General features: G+C 41.2%; 1 protein-coding gene and 1 long non-coding RNA gene across 2 annotated transcripts in view; one reads left to right on the forward strand and one right to left on the reverse strand.

Annotated features, from left to right (window-relative positions):
• LOC137436527 (uncharacterized) overlaps positions 1–20,217 on the forward strand; it is a 52,031-nt gene extending 31,814 nt beyond the window's left edge. The window contains exon 2 of the long non-coding RNA XR_010986300.2: positions 19,696–20,217. This is a non-coding gene — a long non-coding RNA (uncharacterized LOC137436527). The remainder of the gene's footprint in view (positions 1–19,695) is intronic.
• On the reverse strand, positions 11,630–15,248 carry LOC137422550 (uncharacterized). The gene is made up of 5 exons (XM_068109277.2): positions 14,740–15,248; positions 14,437–14,609; positions 13,841–14,304; positions 12,991–13,605; positions 11,630–12,852 (listed from the first exon to the last, which is right to left on the reverse strand). Exons 1-5 carry the CDS (start codon positions 15,246–15,248, stop codon positions 12,004–12,006), a joined length of 2,610 nt encoding a protein of 869 aa, XP_067965378.2. The 3' UTR covers positions 11,630–12,003.
• Positions 20,218–25,083: the final 4,866 nt, after the last annotated feature.

The raw sequence follows: 25,083 nt of genomic DNA on the forward strand, positions 1-25,083 counted from the left end.
AGGAACAGGTTGAGATGGTTTGGTCATGTGTTGAGGAAGGATGAAAGTGACTGGTTGAGAAGAGTGATGGAAATGAATGTAGAAGGAAGTAGAAGACGGGGAAGACCGAGAAAGACTTGGCTAAAGATGGTGGAAGAAGAAATGCGGGCAAGGGGGTTAACAAGGAGAAATGCAGAAAATAGGGCAAAATGGAGAAGATTGTCATGGGGACCGCAAGGCTAACCCCCGCTCTAGCAGGGAAAATGGCCTTTTAAAATGCATGTTGTTTGTATCCGTTGGTGATGAATATAACAAGGTAGAGGAGTATAGAGGCTCAAATGCCCCAGAGGAGTTTGTGAAACGACTCGAAAAAGACTGTGTTCGATTAACCACGATAATGAGAGAAACCAATAAACCAATGTCCTTAACAAGTAAAGAAAAAAGAGAATTTAGACAGCCAAAGGCTGCCTGTCATATTTGTGGGGAGAAAATTGGTGAAAGCCTAAAGGTTAGAGATCATTGTCATCTCACTGGTAAATAGAGGTCCGGCTCATCAAAGTTGTAATATTAATTATAAACTCCCCTCGTTCATTCCTGTCTTTCTTCATAACAACGCTCATTATGATACACACTTGTTTATTAAAGAGTTGTCAAAGACTCCTGTGAGTATCAGTGCTATTCCAAGTACGGATCAAAAATACATCTCCTTTACAAAAATCATTCCAACAAGACCAACTACAAGAATTCGATTCTTGGATACATATAAATTCATGGCTAGTCCTCTTGCTAACCTAGTTAAAAATTTGAAAAAATTTCCATGTTTGGAGAGTAATTATGAGGATACGGAACTCCTAACACAAAAGGGAATTTACCCGTACGACTATATGGATTCATTTAAAAGATTTGATGAAAAGAAACTTCCTCCAAAAGAAGATTTTTATAATATTCTAAATAATAGCAATGTTTCAGATGATGATTATGTACATGCTCAAAATGTTTGGAAAAAATGCAATATCAATAATATGGGTGATTATCATGATCTCTATCTCAAGACTGATGTCCTTCTTCTAGCAGATGTATTCGAAGCATTTAGATCCGTGTGTCTTTCTGGATATGGCTTGGACCCTGCTCATTATTTCACAGCACCGGGTCTTGCTTGGAGTGCTATGTTAAAAATGACTAAACAAGATTTGGATTTGATAACCGATGTTGATATGCTCCTGATGATAGAGAGAGCAAAGAGAGGGGGAATTTCACAAGTCTGCTCATCAAGATATTCAAAAGCAAATAACAAATATCTTCCAGATTATGATCCAAAGAAAGATAGTTCCTATCTCGTGTATTATGACGCCAACAACCTCTATGGGTGGGCAATGTCCCAAGCACAACCTTATGGAGGATTGAAATGGGAGAGTGATCATGAGGGTGTTCTAGAAAAGATTTTGAGTTCAACACAAAAAGAGTTGGATGAAAGGAAAGAAGGGTATTTCCTGGAGGTTGATCTAAAGTATCCAAAAGAACTCTTTGAGAAACATAAAGATCTTCCTTTCGGGTGTGAGAAAGAATTAACAAACCCAGAGTGGTTGAGTGAATATCATAAATCATTTAATAAGGAATCAAGAACAGAAAAACTTTTAACAACATTCTTTGATAAGAAGAACTATGTACTACATCAGAGAAATCTTTTACAATTTGTGAAACATGGTCTAATTGTTGAGAAAGTTCATCGGGTCCTGAAATTCAAACAGAGTTATTGGTTAATGAAATATATTGATTTTAACACTCGAAAGAGAACGCTTGGAAAGACTGACTTTGAGAAAGATTTTTATAAGTTGATGAATAACGCGGTGTTTGGGAAGACTATGGAAAATGTTAGAAAGAGACAAAATATCAAGTTGACAACTTCCTGGGAACAAACTTCCAAACTAATCAACAGACCGAGCTTTGAGCGTGTTGAAATCTTTACAGAAAACTTTTGTGCTGTTCATATGATGAAAGAAGAAATTGAGATGGATAAACCGATTTATATTGGTACTACTGTTCTCGATCTATCAAAACTACTGATGTATGAATATTATTATGAGAATTTTAAAACAAAGTATGATGATAACGTCATGTTGATGTATATGGATACGGACAGCTTCATCCTGAGTATCAAGACAGATGACGTCTATGATGATATGAAAACAGATTCTTTAATCTATGATACAAGCAACTATGATGCTACTAGTCAGCTGTTCTCGAATCAAAATAAAAAGGTGATTGGAAAGTTCAAGGATGAGCTTGGTGGAAATATTCTGAGTGAGTTCATAGCATTGAGAGCAAAGGCCTATGCGTATAAATATAGAGTTGGGAATGTGGAGAAGTGTGATCAGAAGCTCAAGGGGATTAAGAAAAATGTAATTAAAGAAAGTATAAATTTTGGTCATTATTATCAATGTTTGATGAGTGGGGGGGAACAGTATCGAAAGGTAAAAGGGATTAGGAGTTATAAGCATGAATTATATTCAGAAGAGATAAATAAATTAGCACTAGGAGCATATAATGATAAACGATATATTTTAGAAAATGGAATTGATAGTCTCCCTTATGGTTATATAAGTATATAAGTGATAAGATATATAAGTGATAAGATATATAAGTGATAAGATATAAGTGATAAGATATATAAGTGATAAGATATATATAAGTGATAAGATATATATATATATATATATATATATATATATATATATATATATAAGTGATAAGGTAATGGGGTTAGGGATTTTAAGGGCTACCGCCGCCTTTTTTATAAATAAATAAATGATAGAACCAAGTATTAACCAGACTAAAGGGTGGAGGTGTAATCAACCTTGGTATATAAATGGAAAACATAATGAGTGTGAGAAATACCAGATCCGAGAGGTTGAGAGGATCACTGGTCAGAAGGTCCTCAAGACTGATAAACGTATTCATTTGTTAAGTGGGGTAATGGAGGGCGGGAAGAAAAATATATTAGAGTGGAGTGAGAACTTTGATGGTTATCAACCAGATAATAAATATTATAATTTTAAAATGGTATGTGGATCGGGAGGAGGACAGACCAGGTCCCTCCGTGAAACATATCATTTTATAAACGCACAGAGAAAGGTACTTGATGTAAAGTTTATCAATATCCTAGATGGGGATGAGTTCCATAAGAGAATGGAGTTGTTTAAAAAATTAGAAAATGAGCAAATATTCATAGGATCAATGAGGAATTTTGAATGTCGCGTGGTCCTTGGAGGGTAAGTAAGGACTCCCCCATTCACTTACATGTAAAAGGAGAAAGGGGTGTCACGGTAATCAGGGGAAAAATGGGCAGTTTGGGAAAAAGTCCCATCTAAATACATGGGTGTCCTGGAAGCCCCATTATCTCCCTACTGGTGTACATACAGAGTTTGTTTAAGGCAATTCAACTCTTTTCCAACTATGTAATTAACCAATACAGTACTTCAAAAATGTACATAATAATGTCGACCAGCTATGGAATACAATATTTATTAATAACGTTTGGTTTTAATCCACTTCTACTTTGTAAAGCGAAGTCTTTTCGATACTTTCAAATTTATAAATGAACAAGAGTCAAGGCGGGTTCTCCACCCTCCACCCTCTCAAGTCAAATCAAGTGAAGTCAACCAAGTGAAGGTGGAAGTTTCACTTCCCACCCTATGCTCCCTCCTCTCCCATGTATGTGATCCTTTCCTCTCCCCTGTGTGCAATGCTCTCCACTGTGCAGCGTGCGTAGTGAGGGGTTGGAGAGGAGCGAGAAATTGGAGAGAAGGGAGGGGTTGGAGAAGAAAGAGGGGTTGGAGAGGAGTGAGGGGTTAGAGAGGAGCGAGGGGTTGGAGAGGAGTTAGGGGTTGGAGAGTGAGGTGCTAGGGGTTGGAGAGTGAAGACCTAGGGGTTGGAGAGTGAGGAGCGAGGAGTTGGAGAGTGAGGAGCGAGGGGTTGGAGAGTGAGGAGCGAGGGGTTGGAGAGGAGCGAGGGGTTGGAGAGTGAGGAGCTAGGGGTTGGAGAGTGAGGAGCTAGGGGTTGGATAGTGAGGAGCTAGGGGTTGGATAGTGAGGAGCTAGGGGTTGGAGAGTGAGGGGCTAGGGGTTGGAGAGTGGGGAGCTAGGGGTTGGAGAGTGAGGAGCTAGGGGTTGGAGAGGAGTGAGAAATTGGAGAGGAGCGAGGGGTTGGAGAGCGAGGAGTGAGGGGTTGGAGAGCGAGGAGCGAGGGGTTGGAGAGTGAGGAGCGAGGAGTTAGAGAGTGAGGAGAGAGGGGTTGGAGAGTGAGGAGCGAGGAGTTGGAGAGTGAGGGGCGAGGGGTTGGAGAGTGAGGGGCGTGGGGTTGGAGAGTGAGGAGTGAAGGGTTGGAGAGTGAGGAGCGAGGGGTTGGAGAGTGAGGCGCGAGGGGTTGGAGCGCGAGGAGCTAGGGATTGGAGAGTGAGGAGCGAGGGGTTGGAGCGTGAGGGCCGATTGGAGAGGAGAGTGAGGAATGATTGGAGAGGAGAGTGAGGAGCGATTGGAGAGGAGAGTGAGGAGCGATTGGATGGGAGTGTGAGAAATTGGAGAGGAGTGTGAGGGATTGGAGAGGAGTGTGAGGGATTTGTGAGGAGTGTGAGGAGGTATTGGAGGAGAGTGTGAGGAGGAGTGCGATTGGAGAGGCGTGAGGGTGGAGAGAGGAGAGTGTCAGGTGGAGAGGAGTGAGGGGTCACATATTATGTGTAATAAATAAATTGTGTTCATTACACCATTTCTGGATCTGATGAATTGCCAGTAACCATTTTGTAAAATTTAATGTGCAGCATCGAAATCAAGATGTCCAAATGCCACACACGTCCATGCCCGTGGGATTCCCACGGGTGACCCCACTAGTCGGAATAATAATAGGTTACTCTACATTACATGTAGAGGACTCTTACTCTAGGTAACTATACCTCGGTAGAGTTACTCTCGGTAGAGCAGGGGTTCTTTACCTTTTTTGAGTCATGGACCCCTTTGAGAATCTGGTGAAAGCTCCGGACCCCTCCCCAGAAAAATGCACATAAGCACATAAACACAAAATTTTGCCTACAATGAATACTGTTACGGACCGCGGATAAGATGTTGTTTTGCCGAGCGGATGGCACCGCGGCCCTAACAGTTACCCCGATTAACCCCATTCCTGAACGTTGGCCGAATCGCGCCACAGATATTCAATGGGGAAACCTCTAAAGCGACCGAATGTAAAGAGGAAGAAGAAGAAGATGTACAGAAGAGTAACAGGATTTATTATCTACACACACTAAGCAAAAGGAGCAGTCAAGGTTATATACAGAGAAAATGGAAAAAGCAAGTGACACAGTGCAAATATTAACTTATACAAGCTTACTTATACCCAGGGACAAGACAAAAGACAGACTATGAACACACTTACACGGGGGATGATGATAGGAATGGCAGGAGGTGGATGGCTGGAGGGGGAGGAAGGGTCAGGTCCCTGAAAACGGCAGGGCTGGAGGTCACAGCTCCGACTCCTTGCGTTCTTGGCGGGAAAACCTCGGTGGCGTCGACGCAACTCTTGGTGTCCCTTTTTGTGCTCCTCCTCAACTCAACCCTCACAAGGCTTGCTGTCTTTCTTGGCTTCACTCTGCCTCACTCCGCCTCACTTCTCTTTACTTCTTCCAATCTCTTTTGTAACCAACTCTCTTTCCGCCACCAACCACCAACCAACGTTCTGACGCGCTTCTCTTTGCACGTCTCTCGCTTGGTCCAACCACCACTTCTCTCTTGCTTGGTCCAACCACACACTCGGCTCTTGCGCGCGCGCTTTTATAGCGCCTCAGGCGATCAAGCCGCCGGCCTTCAGGACACGCCCCTCGGTGAGCTCGCTTCGGCCCTGATTGGTGGGCACAGGCCCTCTGACTCCACCCTTGATGACGATGGGCGGGCACGCCCTTCTTCCCCGAGCTGAGCACATGTTTAATGGCGGCAATTGTAGTTGGCAATGCGAATGGCAATTGACGAAAAGGGAATGTGAAAGGAATCTACTCTATTTCACTTGGTGCAATGGAGTATTTCAATTGATGGAAGACACCGCCTTACACTAATACACATAATAAAGATATAACTATGGAACAAGGGGGGAAATCTATGATTGGCTAACGTGTGGTGTTTATGAACTAGTTACGGGACGCACTTTGACCTTTATACATAACTGGAGCAAGGAGGGCGATATTTTACAACAATTTACACTACAACAACAACAAAAAAAAACCATTCTCATATCCACAACAATACATTTTATTGCAAAGGAAAATTATTTCCATCATGTACCGTCATAATCAGAATAAAAAAACAATCTTTACAAAGAATATATCTCACCTTTTTCATGCAAAAATCAATGACCATTCCCTGAATAAAATGAAATATATCCAAATTGTGCAATTTAAACAAGAAATAAACTTCATTCTGCTCAAAAGTACATTTCAGTGAGAAGACTGTTGTTGTTTGGCTTAAATAAGAAGATGAAATTGGGGAGTGGTCTTTGACAAGGCAACACGCATGTCATGTTTGACATCCAATCGATTTCTACTTTTCGTTTTGATGGTAACAAGTGCTGAAAATCCTGACTCGCAAAGATACGTGGTTGCAAACGGAATCAGAGCTCACACAGCTCGCTTTGCCAGACATTACCAGACACTATTTGAGGAATCGGAATGCAAACGCAGATATGCAATGCCCCTGATGTTGTGATGCCAATATTGTTGCGTCCTTGCCCTTGGGCTTTGAAGTGGCTCGTTTAGTGGAGGTGTGTCGCTCCATGGTTGTGGAACAATCATTATTCTCTTCCTCCTCTTCTTCTTCGTATTTCTCCACCACAAGGCTGCGAGTGGCATTTACCTGGGGCGTGGCTGTGCCGCCGATGCCACGCCCTCTGTCCATAAGAGAATGGAGTTCAGGCAGGGATTTGTAATTTGTTCGCCATCCAGTCTGCTCTATAATTAGCAAGTGGATGTTAAAAATTCCGCACTTTTGCAAAGAGTAGGTGAATTCTTCACAGGCATCCTAAACCTAAAAATTCACAGGCATCACCATGTGTGTGACAAGGAAGAATCGATTCGATTTTGGTGAAGATCTGAATATGGATTCACATATGAGAATTATTTAATTTTTAAGTTGTGTGTGTGGGTGTGGTGTGTGTGTGTGTGTGTGTGTGTGTGTGTGTGTGTGTGTGTGTGTGTGTGTGTGTGTGTGTGTGTGTGACAAGGAAGAATCGATTCGATTTTGGTGAAGATCTGAATATGGATTCGGATATGAGAATTATTTAATTTTTAAGTTGTGTGTGTGGGTGTGGTGTGTGTGTGTGTGTGTGTGTGTGTGTGTGTGTGTGTGTGTGTGACAAGGAAGAATCGATTCGATTTTGGTGAAGATCTGAATATGGATTCGGATATGAGTTATTTAATTTTCAAGTTGTGTGTGTGTGTGTGTGTCAAGGAAGAATCGATTCGATTTTGGTGAAGATCTGAATATGGATTCGGATATGAGAGTTATTTAATTTTCAAGTTGTGTGTGTGTGTGTGTGTGACAAGGAAGAATCGATTTGATTTTGGTGAAGATCTGAATATGGATTCCAATATGAGAATTATTTAATTTTTAAGTTGTGTGTGTGTGTGTGTGTGGTGTGTGTGTGCGTGTGTGTGTGTGTGTGTGACAAGGAAGAATCGATTCGATTTTGGTGAAGATCTGAATATGGATTCGGATATGAGTTATTTAATTTTCAAGTTGTGTGTGTGTGTGTGTGAAGGAAGAATCGATTCGATTTTGGTGAAGATCTGAATATGGATTCGGATATGAGAATTATTTAATTTTTAAGTTGTGTGTGTGTGTGTGTGTGTGTGTGTGTGTGTGTGTGTGTGTGTGTGTGTGTGTGTGTGTGTGTGTGTGTGTGTGTGTGTGTGTGTGTGTGTGTGTGAGAGACAAGGAAGAATCGATTCGATTTTGGTGAAGATCTGAATATGGATTCGGATATGAGAATTATTTAATTTCTTAGTGATTCTTCACCAATGAGTGATCGGGCTAAAACCAACATATAGCAGGAAATCTCAAAAAGTCATGGACGGATTTGAACGAAACTTGGTGGACAGGTTGTGTGTGTGACAAAGAAGAATCGATTCAATTTTGGTGAAGTTCCGGATCCGGCTAGTAGATGTTAAGTGATTCCTGCCACCTTTAGTCGAACGCCCAGCCTGTCCAGCCGGTTCGTGCGAGACTTGGGCCAAAAACCTTTCTCCGGGCGGGACAACCCCACACGAAGGTGGGAAAAGGTGCGGTGGAGAAGTCAGTGACCGTCACACACTTGCCTACTCTTGTCGAAAAGACCGTGGAATATTTTAGCAGATGCGATCGGTTCCAGATGTGACAAGTCAATGGGTATGATCGGGTTTAGTTGACACGAGTCCATTAATCTGAACAGATCGAAAATAAACTCATTCGATACCAGGTCCACATGCTGGGAGTGACAAAAGTTACATTTGTGGTTTGTCACACCTTGATAAGACATGCAAAGCCACGCCCATTCTTTGTGATCCAGAGCCATAAGCCATGGTACTTATAGTGAAGACTTTTTGGTGAGATTTTTTCCAAGGCCTTAAATTGTAATTGAAGTTAAAAAAAAAAAAAAAAACAGGAAAAACCTTTTACCATCCTGATCTGATTATATTTAAATGCATGCTCCCCCGAAGGAGGTTGTTCAACTGGTTATAAATTGAATAAGCCAGAGCCTGAATGTGATTTTCTTTATGACAATCCACGAGTGAAACTCACATGTACCACGTGATGCAGGTAGCTGAAATTGTATCTGTCACTTCAAAGCAACCTTAACATTGATGGACCGTTTGGACGTTTCAACAGAGGCGAGCTCGTCTGCAATGACTGCTTCGAGGAATATGTTCCAAATGAATAGATTTGTCATTATTCAATCAAAAAGAGAAAATAGGAGCATATGTAAAATAGTTGTCATGGACAGCACCAAGTAAAATTGAAATAGCTGCATTAGGCCTTGTGTAATGAGATAACATCATTGTTATTCCTGTAGTATATGTAACCAGTACACTATTTACCACCATGTGACCAGTATATTATTTACCACTATATAATATAACCAGTATACTATTTACCACTCTTTATCCAGTATACTATATACAACTATAAACAGTATACTATGTATCACTCTTTCTCCAGTATACTATTTACCACTATATAACCAGTATACTATTTACCACTCTTTATCCAGTATACTATTTACCACTATATCACCAGTATACTATTATCACTCTTTATCAAGTATACTAGATACCACTATAAACAGTATACTATTTACCACTATGTAACCAGTATACTATTTACCATCATGTAACCAGTATAGTATTTACCACTCTTTATCCAGTATACTATATACAACCATAAACAGTATACTATATACAACCATAGACAGTATACCATTTACCACTCTTTCTCCAGTATACTATTTACCACTATAAAACCAGTATACCATTTACCACTCTTTATCCAGTATACTATTTACCACAATATAAACAGTATACTATTTGCCACTCTTTATCCAGTATACTATTTACCACTATGTCACCAGTATACTATTTATAACTCTTTATCCCGTATACTATTTACCACTATAAACAGTATACTATTTACCACTATATAACCAGTATACTATTTACGATCATGTAACCAGAATACTATTTACCACTCTTTATCCAGTGTGCTATTTACCACTCTTTATCCAGTATGCTAATTGCCACTCTTTATCCAGAATACTATTTACCACTATATAACCAGTATACTATTTACCACTCTTTATCCAGTATACTATTTACCACTATATCACCAGTATACTATTTATCACTCTTTATCCAGTATACTATTTACCACTATAAACCATATACTATTTACCACTATATAACCAGTATACTATTTACCATCATGTAACCAGTATACTATTTACCACTCTTTATCCAGTGTGCTATTTACCACTCTTTATCCAGTGTGCTATTTACCACTCTTTATCCAGTATGCTATTTGCCACTCTTTATCCAGTGTACTATTCACCACTATACTATTTACCACTCTTTATCCAGTATACTATTTACCACTATATCACCAGTATACTATTTATCACTCTTTATCCAGTATACTATTTACCACTATAAACAGTATACGATTTACCACTATATAACCAGTATACTATTTACCATCATGTAAGCAGTATACTATTTACCACTCTTAATCCAGTATGCTATTTACCACTCTTTATCCAGTATACTATTTACCACTATATAACCAGTATACTATTTACTACCATTGAACCAGTACACTATTTACCACTATATAACCAGTATACTATTTACCACTATATAACCAGTATATTATTTACCACTATATAACCAGTACTATATATTTACCACTACTAACAACGGTACCCGCCCTAGGGGTGGGGCTTCAATTGGGAGACCCAAATGAAAAGGCAAAATATCAGAAATTGAAGACTTTTTTTTATTTTAAACGATTTATATAAACATCCGTTAAATCATATCACACGCAGATCATCAAAATCTAAAGAGTATTTGAAGAATTTCAATAATAGCCACATCACTGTTCATATCCGTGAATATTATTCCATCGTATTTGGAAAAACTGGAAAATTGGGAAAAACAATATAGTCTATTTTACTCCAGGGGGTCCCAGACTTACCCACCCAAAATTTCGTTGCGATCGGTTCAGCCATTTTTGCGGTACCTGGGAACAGACAGACAGACAGACGGACAGACATTTGGTGAATTATAGTAAGATATAACCACTTACTATAATTACTATTGTTATGTTTGTGGGGTATTAATATGTAGAGTCAGGAAGATTTGTTTAGGTATCAAGCTCCGGATGCCGGGTAAGAACCATCACCATGTAATAAGTTCTGTTCAGCCGAATGTTGGAGTAAGGTGTATCTTCGTCCCCATCATGAGGGGGCGGGGCATGTTAACTAGCTTAGGGGATAAGCATAAATTATCCCTTGTATGTCTTACCCTATGTGACTTATCCTTTGGCTCTTTTGGCACTGCAATATACACCAGTGAGGAAATGCCCATTTATTGCACTAAATAATAACCATAAAACCAACCGGAAGCCAGTTCTGAGCACAGCCATTTTGGACGCACCAGCTACATCGCCACGGAAGACGGGCAGGCCGAAGACACACCCCGAGGAGCCGTGATTGGCCAGGGTGGAGCAAGAAGCTATCCGCTGATTGGTGGAAGGAAGGCCGAGGAGGAAGCAGAGCGCCGATTGGCGAGGACCACCAATGACGTCAGGGTCGAGCAAGAAGCGGCGCGCTGATTGGTGGAGAAACGCTGATGACATCACGACCCGACGTTAAAACAACTGGAGGACCGACATTTTCTCTCATGCTCTTCCCTTCGCTTGCCCTCTTGCGTTCTTACCCTCTCAGCTTGCCTTGTTCTTTAGTCTAGTAGGAAGACTAGGTCCCCCTGCACCCCCCGGAGATATACTTCTAATCAGTGTTTCTAGATTGGAAAAAATGTGTAGAAAATGACTAGCTATGGCCCCAAGCTGAAAAAATGTCCCACATACCATTTTTATGCAAATTACTGCTGCCATTATCAAAAAAACGATTTTTGACATATCTCAGCCAATATTGCAGATAATTGAAAAATGAAGGTGTCTAGACCCATGTTTTGAAGGGCATAGATCATGATAGAACTATTCATAACATGATTACATGTGTCTATGGTATACTAGTATGCTAATTAGTGCTTTATTTACAAAATAATCACAGTTTTACGAAATAATAGACTCATATTAAGGTCCGTCTACACAGACGTTAACACAAAGTTTTATTTTTCTAAATATTACAACTGTCAAAATAGTCCTAGCACTCAATGTGACCACTCTTCTCTTGCTTGTTTTAGATAAACATCATTAGCATTAGTGATTCTACACTGAGTCAGTCATCATCATTTTCATCGAAATCGTCAGAGTCAAACTCTTCTTCTCCTTCCTCTTCCTCCTCCTCTTCGTGCTCTCCTGTGTTCAGAAGATCCACCAGTGAGGTTGGTAGGATGGGACCACTGGACCACATTGGTTTCAACAGTCCTTCATCAGTCCTTATCCATCCTTGCTCCTCATAAGGTTTTGGCTTTTCGATGATAGGTTGATCGGCTCTTTTGTACAATGCTACGCGGTGGTTCACACGCTGGATGTGCGGCTTCAGGGCAGACTGGCATGGAGGAAGGCGAGCCAGATCAACCTTGGACTTGGATGTGAGGGTCTTGTCCTCTCCCACCATTTTTCGTAGCAGCTTGGCACGGACAATGTCCACTGATGACTCGCGACTCTGGCCGTACATCACACAGGTGAATTTTTCTAACTGCCTCTCCACCTCAGGGTTGGCATCCCAGTTGTCACCCAGTTCACCGAATGCCCTGTGAAACCTGGGATTCTTCTCCAGCTTTTTCAAGGGCCCGACTTTTCCCTTCCCTTTGAAGGCACTGGTGCAGTCTTCTCCGCTGAACACATAGTACCCCAGGAGAGTGGCACAGTAGTCCTCTCCCAGGGATTCTGCCAGCTCAGAGACGTTGACAAGTTGGCGATGCTTCCCTGACCCTGTATCCAGGTACACCGTCAGCTTGATGTTGTGGGCATGGTGGAGCAGGATCAGGAGGATGTCTGTGTCCGGTGTTCTGACTACAGCGTTCTTGTATCCGATGGTAGCAGCATGATGGAGGTACAGAACCACCCTGGTATCAGTCTCTTCCTGGTTGCTGTAGATCGTGGGGAGTTCACGTACCTCGACCTGAAACACAAAAAGGCACCGCATTTCAATCACCAGTCACTGCCAGTTTCAGATCTAGACAAACATCACAGGTAATCACCTTTTTTTCAGGAAAAATTACAAATTGAATCGCCATTCACGAAGGGCTTTCAATTTTACCTTGCCATTCGTTGAGGCAAGTTGGTGGGCCTTCCCCTCCACGATCAGCACAGCCATCTCTGTTCTCTCCAGCCTGGTAGCTGCCTCTTGTCCACTCCACACTTTCAGAAGAAGCTGGCACATCTGCTTTTTGTTGTCGTCATTTGCAAGGAACATTTTGAAGTCATATGGCTTCCTGGTTGCTGGTCCAGCCAGAATGATCTTCTCTGAGCTGCCCCGCCTCAGCCTTTCCTGCGCTTTGATTGACTCAGGATGGTAACTGTCAGTGGAGAACAGAAAGTGCTGCTTGGCCACCATCTGATCAAGCACCTGCAAGCATATCTCACCACATGTTGGGGGAAGGTTGGCAAGGGTATGCAGCAGCGCCATTCCATCCTGGATGAACAGGGCATCCTTGGGGTATTGCAGATCTTGTGGTGTGGTGTCCTCTAAAAGGTAGTGCAGAATGGAGGCTTTGTTGGTTTTGCAGAAGAACCCATCTGGTGTCCCAAGGCTAGGAGGCACTGGCATCAGGCAGTACTTCATGAGTTCTCCCAGGTCTAATGGCTCATCTTGACTCTGAGACTTGACAAGGAGCAGGAATGCAAGGTTGCTTTGCTCCTGATACTGGATGACCTGGAATGATAAATGGTGATTGGTTGATATGTACTACAGGAAGGACTACAGGTGAAAATTATTCATGTGCTATAAATTGGCATATTTACAATCTTTACATTGTTCATTGATGTGCACTGTCTTTAATAAACAAATTTGGAGTTCAATCTTGTATCTCAATATAGCATGTACAGGACGCCATTTAAAAATACAACATAAAATACAAAAGCACTTGGGTATTGGATTACATCCTTACCTTGCCCTGTGAGGATGTTAGTGTGATCTTCTTGTTACTAGCCTCCATGGTCTTGAGTTTCTTTCTCTTGATTGGGTTGAAGAAGCTCTCAGGTTCTCCGCTTTCCAGGCGCCTGATGAAGTCAGCTTTCGCAGCTTTCCCCACAGCTTCTGCTTGTAACACATCCATCTCAACATCCATGGGGACGGGAGCACCAGAGGCCAGGCAGTAGAGTTTGTCCTTATCAATGATGGTGAACGGATTGGTGAAGTTCTTGATAGTAGTTAGGGTTCGCTGAACGGCCTCCTCGCCTTTTCTGATCTCTGCCTTCTCTAGTTCACGATGTCTCCCTGCTCTTGGGCAGTCTGGGTCATCGATGAGATCCACCATCTCAAGGGTCTTTTCATAGAACTGTGCCCGTGCTGTGGTTGTTCGGCACCATCTCTGGTATGCCCCAAACTGACTGTACAGGCCAGCAAAGCCACCTGAAAAGTGAACATATTTTAATTGCATAACCCAATCATTAAAAGGGAAATGTTTTGTAAGAGCAGTTTACATCATATAAAGCTGGTTTCTACAGTTTCAAATGTATAATGTACTGAAAGAAAATGATGTACCTGATGATTTAGCAAAGCGCATGAACGTTTCTTCCATTGTCTTGTCGACAGCACTGAGTGCCCCTGGTATCATCGAGCGAGCCACTGCGATTGCACCCATAGTAAGCAGGTCCTTGGCCCCTGGGTGCGTGCTTTCCAGATTTGTCAGGTGGACTTCCAGCCAAGTCAGATATCTGTAAAGTACAGAGAGGGAAATACTGTAGACATTTATTGGAATAGCTCCTCTCATAATACATGAACCCAAGTATCAATTAAAATCTACTCAGTGATGGTTATACATTTTACCATGTATGCTACACAAACCTGGAGTAGTTGTGTCCGTCAAAGGCGAAGAAGATATCTGCCATCTCTCCGTTACACTTGTGAAACAGCTGGAGGTTGTTGGTCTTCACAGAGTGGAGGAGCATGAAGACAAGATGGCAGTGGGTAATGAACGACATCCAGAAGGCAGCTGTCTTCCCCAGGTGGCCCTTGCGCACCTTTTCCTCAAAGGCATGGTACTTTTTGATGAGGAGTAGAGTTGAGGGGTCTTTGAGGGCTTCATCGAGGTGCTCTCGGTTGCAAGACTGGGTCATTCTGAGAAGCACAGCAGGGTCAGAGATCATGATGTTCTCCTCCTCAGTGAATCTCTCCATCAACAGCCTCTCCATTGCCTCACACACTGTTTTGAGGCAAAAGAGGGACTTTGCGTAGGCCTTTCCACTGAGAACACCTTTGAGAGATCCACTTGTTACTAGTTGTGCCTCAAAGAGAATCTCTGCATATCCAGAACCACGCATCTTGTGTCCAGTGAGCATCCCGATGTAGTTCATGGATGTGTGGAAGGGTTACTGCCAATGTCCCGCCCCTATGCAAGACTCAGGAGCATCTTGTTGACATTTAACCTTGAAAATACCTGGGTTTAGACCCCTTATGTACCATGTTAAGTTATCTGCAGTATTAACGTATCCTTATCATTTGTAAAACTGATTATTTTGTAATTACAGCATTAATATGCATACTAGTATACCATAGACACATGTAATCATGTTATGAATAGTTCTATCATGATCTATGCCCTTCAAAACATGGGTCTAGACACCTTCATTTTTCAATTATCTGCAATATTGGCTGAGATATGTCAAAAATCGTTTTTTTGATAATGGCAGCAGTAATTTGCATAAAAATGGTATGTGGGACATTTTTTCAGCTTGGGGCCATAGCTAGTCATTTTCTACACATTTTTTCCAATCTAGAAACACTGATTAGAAGTATATCTCCGGGGGGTGCAGGGGGACCTAGTCTTCCTACTAGACATGCTCTCCTCTGGTTCCCTTGTTCTTCTCCTTCACGCGTTTGTGCTTGGACAACGGGCTCCAGGAAGCGATCAGAGACATCATCAGGAGACGTGCAGGGTTTTGCCAGGCAGAAACGCCGCGTGGACAAACGCTTGGGACTGAGCGAGTGAGGCCTGTTTCTCGACAACGCGCGCGACTCGCGCGCAACCCTGGCCAGACCTCTGTAGCCTTGGATTCCTTGCGTGACCCCCCCCCCCCCACCCCGCATCCCCCCTCGTCCCTCGAGCTGATCAGAGCTAAGTGCACGATAAACTACGCACCATTATTTTCCAGTTTATTTTCTTCCTGCGTCTGTGTTACAAATCTGGTGTGAAGGATCCTATAGGAATTGTTTTACCGTCACGTTTTAATAAACCCTTTCATTCTTTTCTGTACATTTATAAAAAGGGGACCAAAAAACAACAACAACCACGGTCCCCGAAAAAGGCCAACCTCTAAAGGTCGGTTTTTTAATATTTTATAAACCCGGTTTTTGTTTGAGTTTATTTCCTGCAGGTTGAGACGGCCGGCGATCGCGACAGGTAAGCTTCAGCCTCCTCTTCCTCTTTCTTCCCCCGTGCATATAAAATCCGCATTTGATCATCACCTTCAGAGTTAAAAGCTCGCTATTGGCTATCCGTGCCTCTCCCGGTATTAACCAAGGGGTCACACAACACTGTTTATCAATTTTTATCCAGTATACTATTTACCACGATATAACCAGTATACTATTTACCATCTTTATCCAGTGTACTATTTACCACTATATAACTAGTATACTATTGTGGAAGTATAAAAACTTCTAGGTAAGCGAGTTATCGCAGGTATTCCAATTGAAACCTGTCCCTTATCCTCTTAATTGATAAAATGCATTATGACAACAAACTCCAATGTATTTCAGTTCTTTGATGAATCTTAACAATACTATGCTATCGTTTATAAAAAATCCTGTAGAAAATGATTAATTATATTATTAAGGATGCATGTATGTATATGTATTACATTTATCTCAAACTTATAGTCAGGTTCACTATGTTTTTTCGTTCAAAATTTTGGTAGATTAGCAAAACTATACATTTTTGGAATATTCAGAGCATGAGGAATCCAAAAATTAATGTTTACATTTGCGTAGACACCTTTGCGAAAATGACACTCAGGACAGTGATGATCTGTAAAAGCATATTCCTGAACGGTATAGACCTCGTAGATCCTGTGTATAGGACTTATAGTTCAATCTGATACTACCTATAACTTCCTATAACAACCTATAACTTCAAAGGACTTGCAATATCATGTATTATGTAATACAGTTATATCACAAATATAAAGACAATGGTTTTCAATTACCTTTGTTTGTTGCTTTTCTATAATCCTGAGCACTATTTTGAGGCCTTTATTGGATTCCTTGACCCAGAAAACATAGGATTAGCATATTTAATTAAGACTCTAGGTTGACTAGAAGCCGAGATCGCGCAAAATATGTATTTTATGGCGGCCATTTTCAAAATCCAAAATGGCGGCCATGCAGGTGTCTGTGCAAATGCCAACATTGATTTTCAGATTCTCCATGCTCTGAAGATTCCCAAAATGTACAGGTTTGCTAATCCCAAATTTTTGAAAGAAATTATATTTGTTAACATAGTGAACCTGACTATCTTCATCACTGTCCTGAGTGTCATTTTCGCAAAGGTGTCTACGCAAATGTAAACATTAATTTTTGGATTCCTCATGCTCTGAATATTCCAAAAATATATAGTTTTGCTAATCTACCAAAATTTTGAACGAAATTATATTTGTTAACATAGTGAACCTGACTATTAGGAATTCAAGAGTATAATTCAGACTCTGGTGGACTCAAGAGTTGCCTTTGTGATGGAAAGATATTCATTTCCAGTTCTGTGTAAATACTAATTGGGGATGAGGTTTGTGAAAGCTGTTGTACAAAGACAATTATCTTCTGGTTCGAGTGACCCACTGAGAAGATACTGACTTATCAGGAATTTCTCATCCCCCGATCAACCCCCTCCCCACTCCCTTCTTCCTTGTCAGTAATTCCTTGAACCCCGATCTACCCCTCCCTAATCCCTTATCAGAATCCTTCGTCCCCCGATCTCCTCCCTCCTACTGTGAGGACCCAATCAAATCTTCTCCTATTGTTCTCAATTCTATAAAATGAAGTAAATGCAACTGAATGAAGAAGAATACTCGTGTCGACCCGGGGTCCTTCCGCTGTGTGAGTTGATTATACCATGTATTTCTGTTGTAACAGAATAAGTATTTTTCCCAGTGTTATTAAATTTTACAAGTATTCAATGAGTGAACATGACTTGGTTTATGTACACAAATTGTTCCACGACACTATTTACCACTATTACCAGTATACTATTTACCACTATATAACTAGTATACTATTTACCATAATATAACTAGTATACGATTTACCACTATATAGCCAGTTTACTATTTACAACTATATAACCAGTATATTATTTACCACTATATAACTAGTATACTGTTTAGCATTATAACACCAGTATACCATTTAGCATTATATAACCAGTATACTATTTATAACTATATAACCAGTATATTATTTACCACTATATAACTGGTATACTATTTAGCACTATATAACCAGTATACTATTTAGCACTATATAACCAGTATATTATATACCACTTTATAACCAGTATATTATTTACAACTATATAACCAGTATACTATATAGCACTACACAACGAGTATACTATTTATCATGATATAATCATTATATTATTTACCACTATATAACCAGTATACTATTTAGCACTATACAACAAGTGTACTATTTATCATTATATAACCAGTATATTATATTTACCACCAAATAACCAGTATACTATTTAGCACTATATAACCAGTATATTATTTACCACTATATAACTGGTATACTATTTAGCACTATATAACCAGTATACTATTTAGCACTATATAACCAGTATATTATATACCACTTTATAACCAGTATATCATTTACAACTATATAACCAGTATACTATATAGCACTACACAACGAGTATACTATTTATCATGATATAATCATTATATTATTTACCACTATATAACCAGTATACTATTTACAACTATATAACCAGTATACTATTTAGCACTATATAACTAGTATACTATTTATCATTATATAACCAGTATACTATTTAGCACTACATATCCAGTATACTCTTTGCCAATACTTTACTAATATACTGTTTGCCACCATATAACTTGTGTACTATTTACCACTGTTTTACCAATGGGCCTACTGTATACGACTTGCCAGCATTAAATACCATGTTATAATTTGCCACCAAGTATCAAAGTGAACCAAGATGCTGTGAAGATGAGCATTGGTCGTCTTAATGTTGACTGTTGAAGTTAGGGTTAGAGTTCCGTGGTGTTGCTGCATAGCTCCCGGTCCCCTGTATTTTCTCCAGAAAAGTTAAGGGTCCCTGTCGCCAATGATTCCACATTTTTAAACCATCTGAGGCCAAAGTGGTCAAATCATACAACTAATGCAAATGAACATTATTGCTGTAACCAAACAGACAAACTGGAGTATGTTTGCAAACAGCGGCTACGGCTATCTTTCCCATAAGATAGGACTTGCTTCCTCCGTGAATGCTGCAAGACTGGTTAACCAACTTCTGAGTAGATGAGCTTTACAACCACATGGACTTCAGTTTGTTGGCCTTCTCAATGTATGAAAAAACAGGAGAGTTTCAAAGATTTTCTGCTTCATTTTGAGGACAAACTGTTGATTACTCATAACAATAATCTTTGGTGCCATGCATGCCCTTTCCTGTAAATACATCCAATTTTCTGGTCATTTCTATTGAAGTATTAAAATATGTGCCGGCAGGATAGGTTAGAGTTAATAGCACTTGCCTTTTTGTGCTCTCACCTGCAGGGGGCATCAACGTGTGCACCTTCCAAAAGGATGATCAGCCAGAAGACCCCATCTGCCAGCACTGGTCACTGGTGGATGGTTAAAGATCCCAGTGTTTCTCAAAGAGAAGACAAGTTATCACCTCTTACTAAATTTCTTGTTAACCCCCATTTTGCATTAATGTCAAATGTGCCAATACCCCCAAATGTGAGTTGGCATGGCCTTTGTCCCATTATGGACTGAATATAGTCTGATATGTGATTACAATGTATTTTGCCCTACATTACCACCATTAAGCCCAACCTATTCATTTTTCCAGTTCCCCTTCTCACGTTTAATTTAATTTCCAGGATTCAGGATCTGTTAATTTAATTTCCAGGATCTGTGCATATTTTACTATGACGAGATTGGTCAAATGGCAATGGTTGTGAAATTATTGTGAGAAAAGGGTACCCTGCAATTCATTGTTTTTCCCAACAAATGTCTATAAATACCTTTACTTCGGTACCCAATTACACTTTGGACCCATTCTGGTCATTTAAACCTTTTATCACTTATTCTGGTTTGCTTCATATGACTTCAGATATGACACTTTTCAGCACAAAGAGGGCTTAACACAATTTTTTAACTATAATCATGGCAGATAGTGAGACCCAAAAGCTTGAGTGACAGAACTTCTTGAAGAGCATTGTTGAGAAAGTAAATTGGAGGGTTGCCCAGTTGGTCTTTCTGGAGAGACATAGTGAGAGTGTGAGATTTGTCAGGATTGAAAGACATGTTCCACTTGTTTGACCAGTCTGTGATTTTATCCAGGTCTGCAGAGAGTGAGGAGGCTGCAGACTGCCGATCTGAGGGATGAGGAATGGAGCGGCAGAGAGTGGAGTCATCAGCAAAGAGATAGAGAGGATTTTCCAGAGAGTCGAAGAGATCATTGATGAAGACCAGAAAAAAAAATATCCTGCTGGTCATCAGTCAACTCAGATGCAAAATGTCTTCTCTCTTCTGCTCAAGTCAAAGTTTTCTACGAGTTGATGCCAAGGATGTCCAACAATATCCAGTCAATTACTCTTCCCTCGGGTCATTAAAATGGATAATCAGTGCCATCTTCTGCTACAACCAATTTGGTAGTGATCTCTCAAATCCTTTGCAATGCTATGTCTATTGTATAGCCTCCACTGGACAGTAGCTTTGCAAAGCATCAATCATTGTAGAAATTCAATACAAGCATGTTTAAAATTGTGACAGCTATTGCAGCAAAACCATCAGAATGATCAGTGATCTACATCAAAACTGTACTTCCATCCCTTACAGGATTAATCACGACACTTCAGACAGTGAAGACACAGCCCCTTATAAAGACCCTCTTGCTTCACAACGCAGATGATGTCTCAAGATGAACTTGCAAGAAATGCTCAAATGTGTAGCTGCTTATAGTGCATCTCCCTTTTATTTGATTCTCTGTGGCAGATGCGTTTGTCGCAATACGTGACATAAACATTTGCATCAATATATGACCTACCAATTTGATTTCCAGGTCATGGTTTGTGCCTTAGGTCGAGTAGGTCCGAAGTACAAACTTCAGTTGGAGATTATCGGTGGAAGAAAATTGCAATGGTTAGCCAAGTAATCCTTCCACTGCCATATTGTGGGCATGCAGTGTTAATCGAAAAACAAAGATGGTGCTTTTGCTTTCATCAGACCGAGTTGAGATGAATGAGGGAATTGAGTTTCCCCAAGACAAATACCAAAAATAACTCCTTTCTTCCCTCGAAAGCAATGGCTCAGAAAAATAAATCCAACAAATCCTCTCCTTCGATAAATTCAATAATCCGAAATATCTCAGGTAAATCTAACTCCCTGAATGGCAAAATGTTATGAACAACTTGGGTAAAGCAAGGTTTTGTTCTCCAGGGCTCTGTTTAGGATTGTCACCGAGCCCCAAACCAAGTGTTTGTGTGTGACGTGTGAGTGATCTTCAACGTGACGACAAACTCTCAGATTAGTTCTTTGCAGACAGGGCGTAACGTGTGTGCCGTTTATCAGGTGGGATGTTAAACTGGGGACCCGTCTGCTTGTATATTAGCTGGTTGTTGTGAAAGATCTTAACAGTTGCACTACCTTTCAACAAAAAGTAGGTGAGGTATCACTGGCACCCTGGAAAAATTCCAGCCCTAATCCTCAGATATCAAGTAATCTGACTTAAATGAATATTCCTTGATATCAGGTTACATTACCTTACTATCTCAAAATGTGACTGGTACACAGACAGGTAGCAGCTCCTACTCTGGGAGTTTAAAGAGCACATGTGAACACACGACTGTTTGGATGTCACATGTGAGTAGCCACGAAGAGCAAGTATATATGTGAAATCTATTTTGTTACGTACATGAGAAAGGGTAGAAGCCCCCATTAATATAATACAAATGTCTCTTAAATTTTGTGTTGCGGGTGTCACAATGGTAGAGCAAGGCTTCTTCTTGATGCACATAAGCCAACTGTCAATCATCATTCTCGAGCTCCAAACTTCTCCATAATAAATGTCAAACTGTGTCCTCCCCCCCACCCCCATATCTCTTTATGATTACAACCCTCCCTCCCTCCAGCCCCCAAATCAAACCACACACTCCATCCTCACAGTCATTTGGGCATGGTCCACCAAGTAAAGTGGTTGGTAGGACTGTTGGTAGCATGCACACCACTATATGCCAGTGTGGGAGGTACCAGGCCCCATGACCAATTTGTAAAAGGAGAAGCCTGTGGCCACAGTAGGGAATGAAGAAGAGTCGATCATTCAGTGAAAAGAGTGCAAAAGTGCAGAGGAGTCAGTGAGTCCAGAAGCATAACCACCGTTTAGAGGCCATTTTTCCCCGCAAAGCGGGGGTTGGCCTTTTCGGGGACCGTGGTAGTTGTTGTTTTTTGGTCCCCTTTTTGAAGCAATGTTTTACGGCCGGATGCCCTTCCTGACGCCAACCATTTTTGCCGCCTTCAACGACAAACAGGGAATTACCAGTGAACTGGTACTCAATTAGCCGACCTCGGAAGGATGACAGGCTGAGTCAACCCCCCTGGCATTAATTCGGCGATCGACCGAGATTCGAACCCAGGATCCTAGGATCCTAAGCCGGCACCCTAGCCGCTAGCCCAACACCAGGGATCCAGGGACCAGAGTCCAGAAGCATAAGAAGTCAAATAACTTAAAAAGGGTTGCTGTTCAGCACCATACTCAGCACTAACCTACCTGCACCTTCAAGAGGGGAGGGGGGGGGGGGGGGAGGGAGGAGAGAAAGCTTGCCTGCTTCTGCGGTAGACCCAATGGGGGACATCCCACCATTGCCAACCCCATATTCCTCTACCCCTCCATTATCCCATTGTTTAATCTGCCCTAGGATGAAGTTTATTTATTTGCAAAGAATACCATCCCTCCCAATCCCCCAATTGTCACCAGGTTGCAGCAAGTTAAGATCAGGTTTCAGCGCATGTTGTCAGGGCGCTGTTCGGAAACATGGTGGAAAATTATGATCCTCTTAACTACAGGTCTATTAACTTGCTTCCAATTTTAAGCCATGTCATGGACTCTATCATTACAGTTGTCAAATCCTTCCTTTTCTCCAATGGCTTGATCTCAGATCATCAGTTGGGTTTCAGACCCACTCATTCTACCCTGAACATGGTATGGTGCTTAAACTCTCCAACAATAGATGGAAGCCCTAAATCTCTGACATGACATCAGGGACGTTTCTCCGGACACATCTCGAGCATTTGATAGTCTGGCACCCCATCTTGATCTCCAAACTCTCTGCTAATGGCATCCGACACCACATGCTCTCATGGATCATTGAATTCCTACACTTCGTATTCAGTGGGATCCTTTCATCTCCTCTCCCCGTAAAAAACAAGTTCCCCAAGGCAGTGTTGGTCATCTTCATCAATGATCTTCCTGATTTTGATAGATGCAGTCAAAAACACCATCCCATGTGTTTTTCACAAAGGCTTGTTACACCTTCTTGGTTACCAGAAAATGACCAACTCCTCCAACAGTATGAAGCTTCTGGAGATCTCCTCAGAAGCCTCTCATCAGTGAAAGATACATGAAAGCCCACAAAATCTTGTTTCTCACAGTCTGAGAGTCCTTTAGGTGTTTTTTTGTAAACTCCCAGCAGGCTTTAATGTGTCTTTCCCTGAGGAGAGGCTTCCGTCTGGCCACTCTGCCATAAAGCCCAGATCGGTGGAGTGCTGCAGTGATGGTTGTCCTTCTGGAAGTTTCTCCCATCTCCACACTTGATCTCTGGAGCTCAGCCAGTGACCATCGGGTTCTTGGTCACCTCTCTTACCAAGGCCCTTCTCCCCCGATTGCTCAGTTTGGCCGGGCGGCCAGCTCTAGGAAGAGTCCTAGTTGTTCCAAACTTCTTCCATTTAAGAATTATGGAGGCCACTGTGCTCTTGGGAACCTTCAATGCAGCAGAAATTTTTTTGTAGGCTTCCCCAGATCTGTGCGACACAATCCCGTCTCTGAGCTCTGCAGGCAGTTCCTTCGACCTCATGGCTTGGTTTTTGCTCTGATATGCATTGTCAGCTGTGAGACCTTATAACAGGTGTGTGCCTTTCCAAATCAGGTCCAATCAATTGAATTTACCACAGGTGAACTCCAATCAAGGTGTAGAAACATCTCAAACATGATCACGAGAAATAGGAAGCATCTGAGCTAAATTTCAAGTGTCATAGCAAAGGGTATGGATACTTATGTAAATGTGATATTTCAGTTTTTTCTTTTTAATAAATTTGCAAAACTTTCTAAAATCGTGTTTTCTCTTTGTCATTATGGGGTATTGAGTGTAGATTGATGAGGGAAGAAATGAATTTAAACGATTTCAGCATAAGGCTGCAACATTACAAAATGTGATAAAAGTGCAGGGTCTGAATACTTTCTGAATTCACTGTACATGATATATAAATGAAATGATCGCTGAATTAACGCCAGGGGGGTTGACTCAGCCTGTCATCCTTCCGAGGTCGGCTAATTGAGTACCAGTTCACTGGTAATTCCCTGTTTGTCGTTAAAGGCGGAAAAAAAGGGTTGGCGTCAGGAAGGGCATCCGGCCGTAAAACATTGCTTCAAAAAGGGGACCGAAAAACAACAACAACCACGGTTCCCGAAAAAGGCCAACCCCCGCTTTCCGGGGAAAAATGGCCTCTAAAGGTGGTTATATTTTTATATTTATATGATATATAAATGCTTGTCCCAAGAATGTGTCAAAAATTGGCAATTTGGCGGCCATTTTCTTTATGCTAATTAGAAGGTCAAAAACTCAAAATTCGGGTTGGGAACCGGTTTAATCGAATTCGGCATACCCTTATTATGTTAAAAAGTGAGGTTCCCAACTTTTACCCAAAAATGTACCTAACATTCAC

The sequence above is a fragment of the Myxine glutinosa genome, chromosome 11 (assembly GCF_964187855.1).
Source record: "Myxine glutinosa chromosome 11, kmMyxGlut1.1, whole genome shotgun sequence".
Classification (NCBI taxonomy): Eukaryota; Metazoa; Chordata; class Myxini; order Myxiniformes; family Myxinidae; genus Myxine; species Myxine glutinosa.

Bases quoted from the DNA above. Each gene is read 5' to 3' on its own strand.
- LOC137422550 (XM_068109277.2), bottom strand. From the start codon at position 15,248: ATGAACTACATCGGGATGCTCACTGGACACAAGATGCGTGGTTCTGGA. The intron at 14,305-14,436 runs GTACATCATTTT...TTCACTTTTCAG, and splicing joins GCGCTTTGCTAAATCATCAG to GTGGCTTTGCTGGCCTGTAC. The intron at 12,853-12,990 runs GTAAAATTGAAA...TTTGTGTTTCAG, and splicing joins TTGCCTCAACGAATGGCAAG to GTCGAGGTACGTGAACTCCC.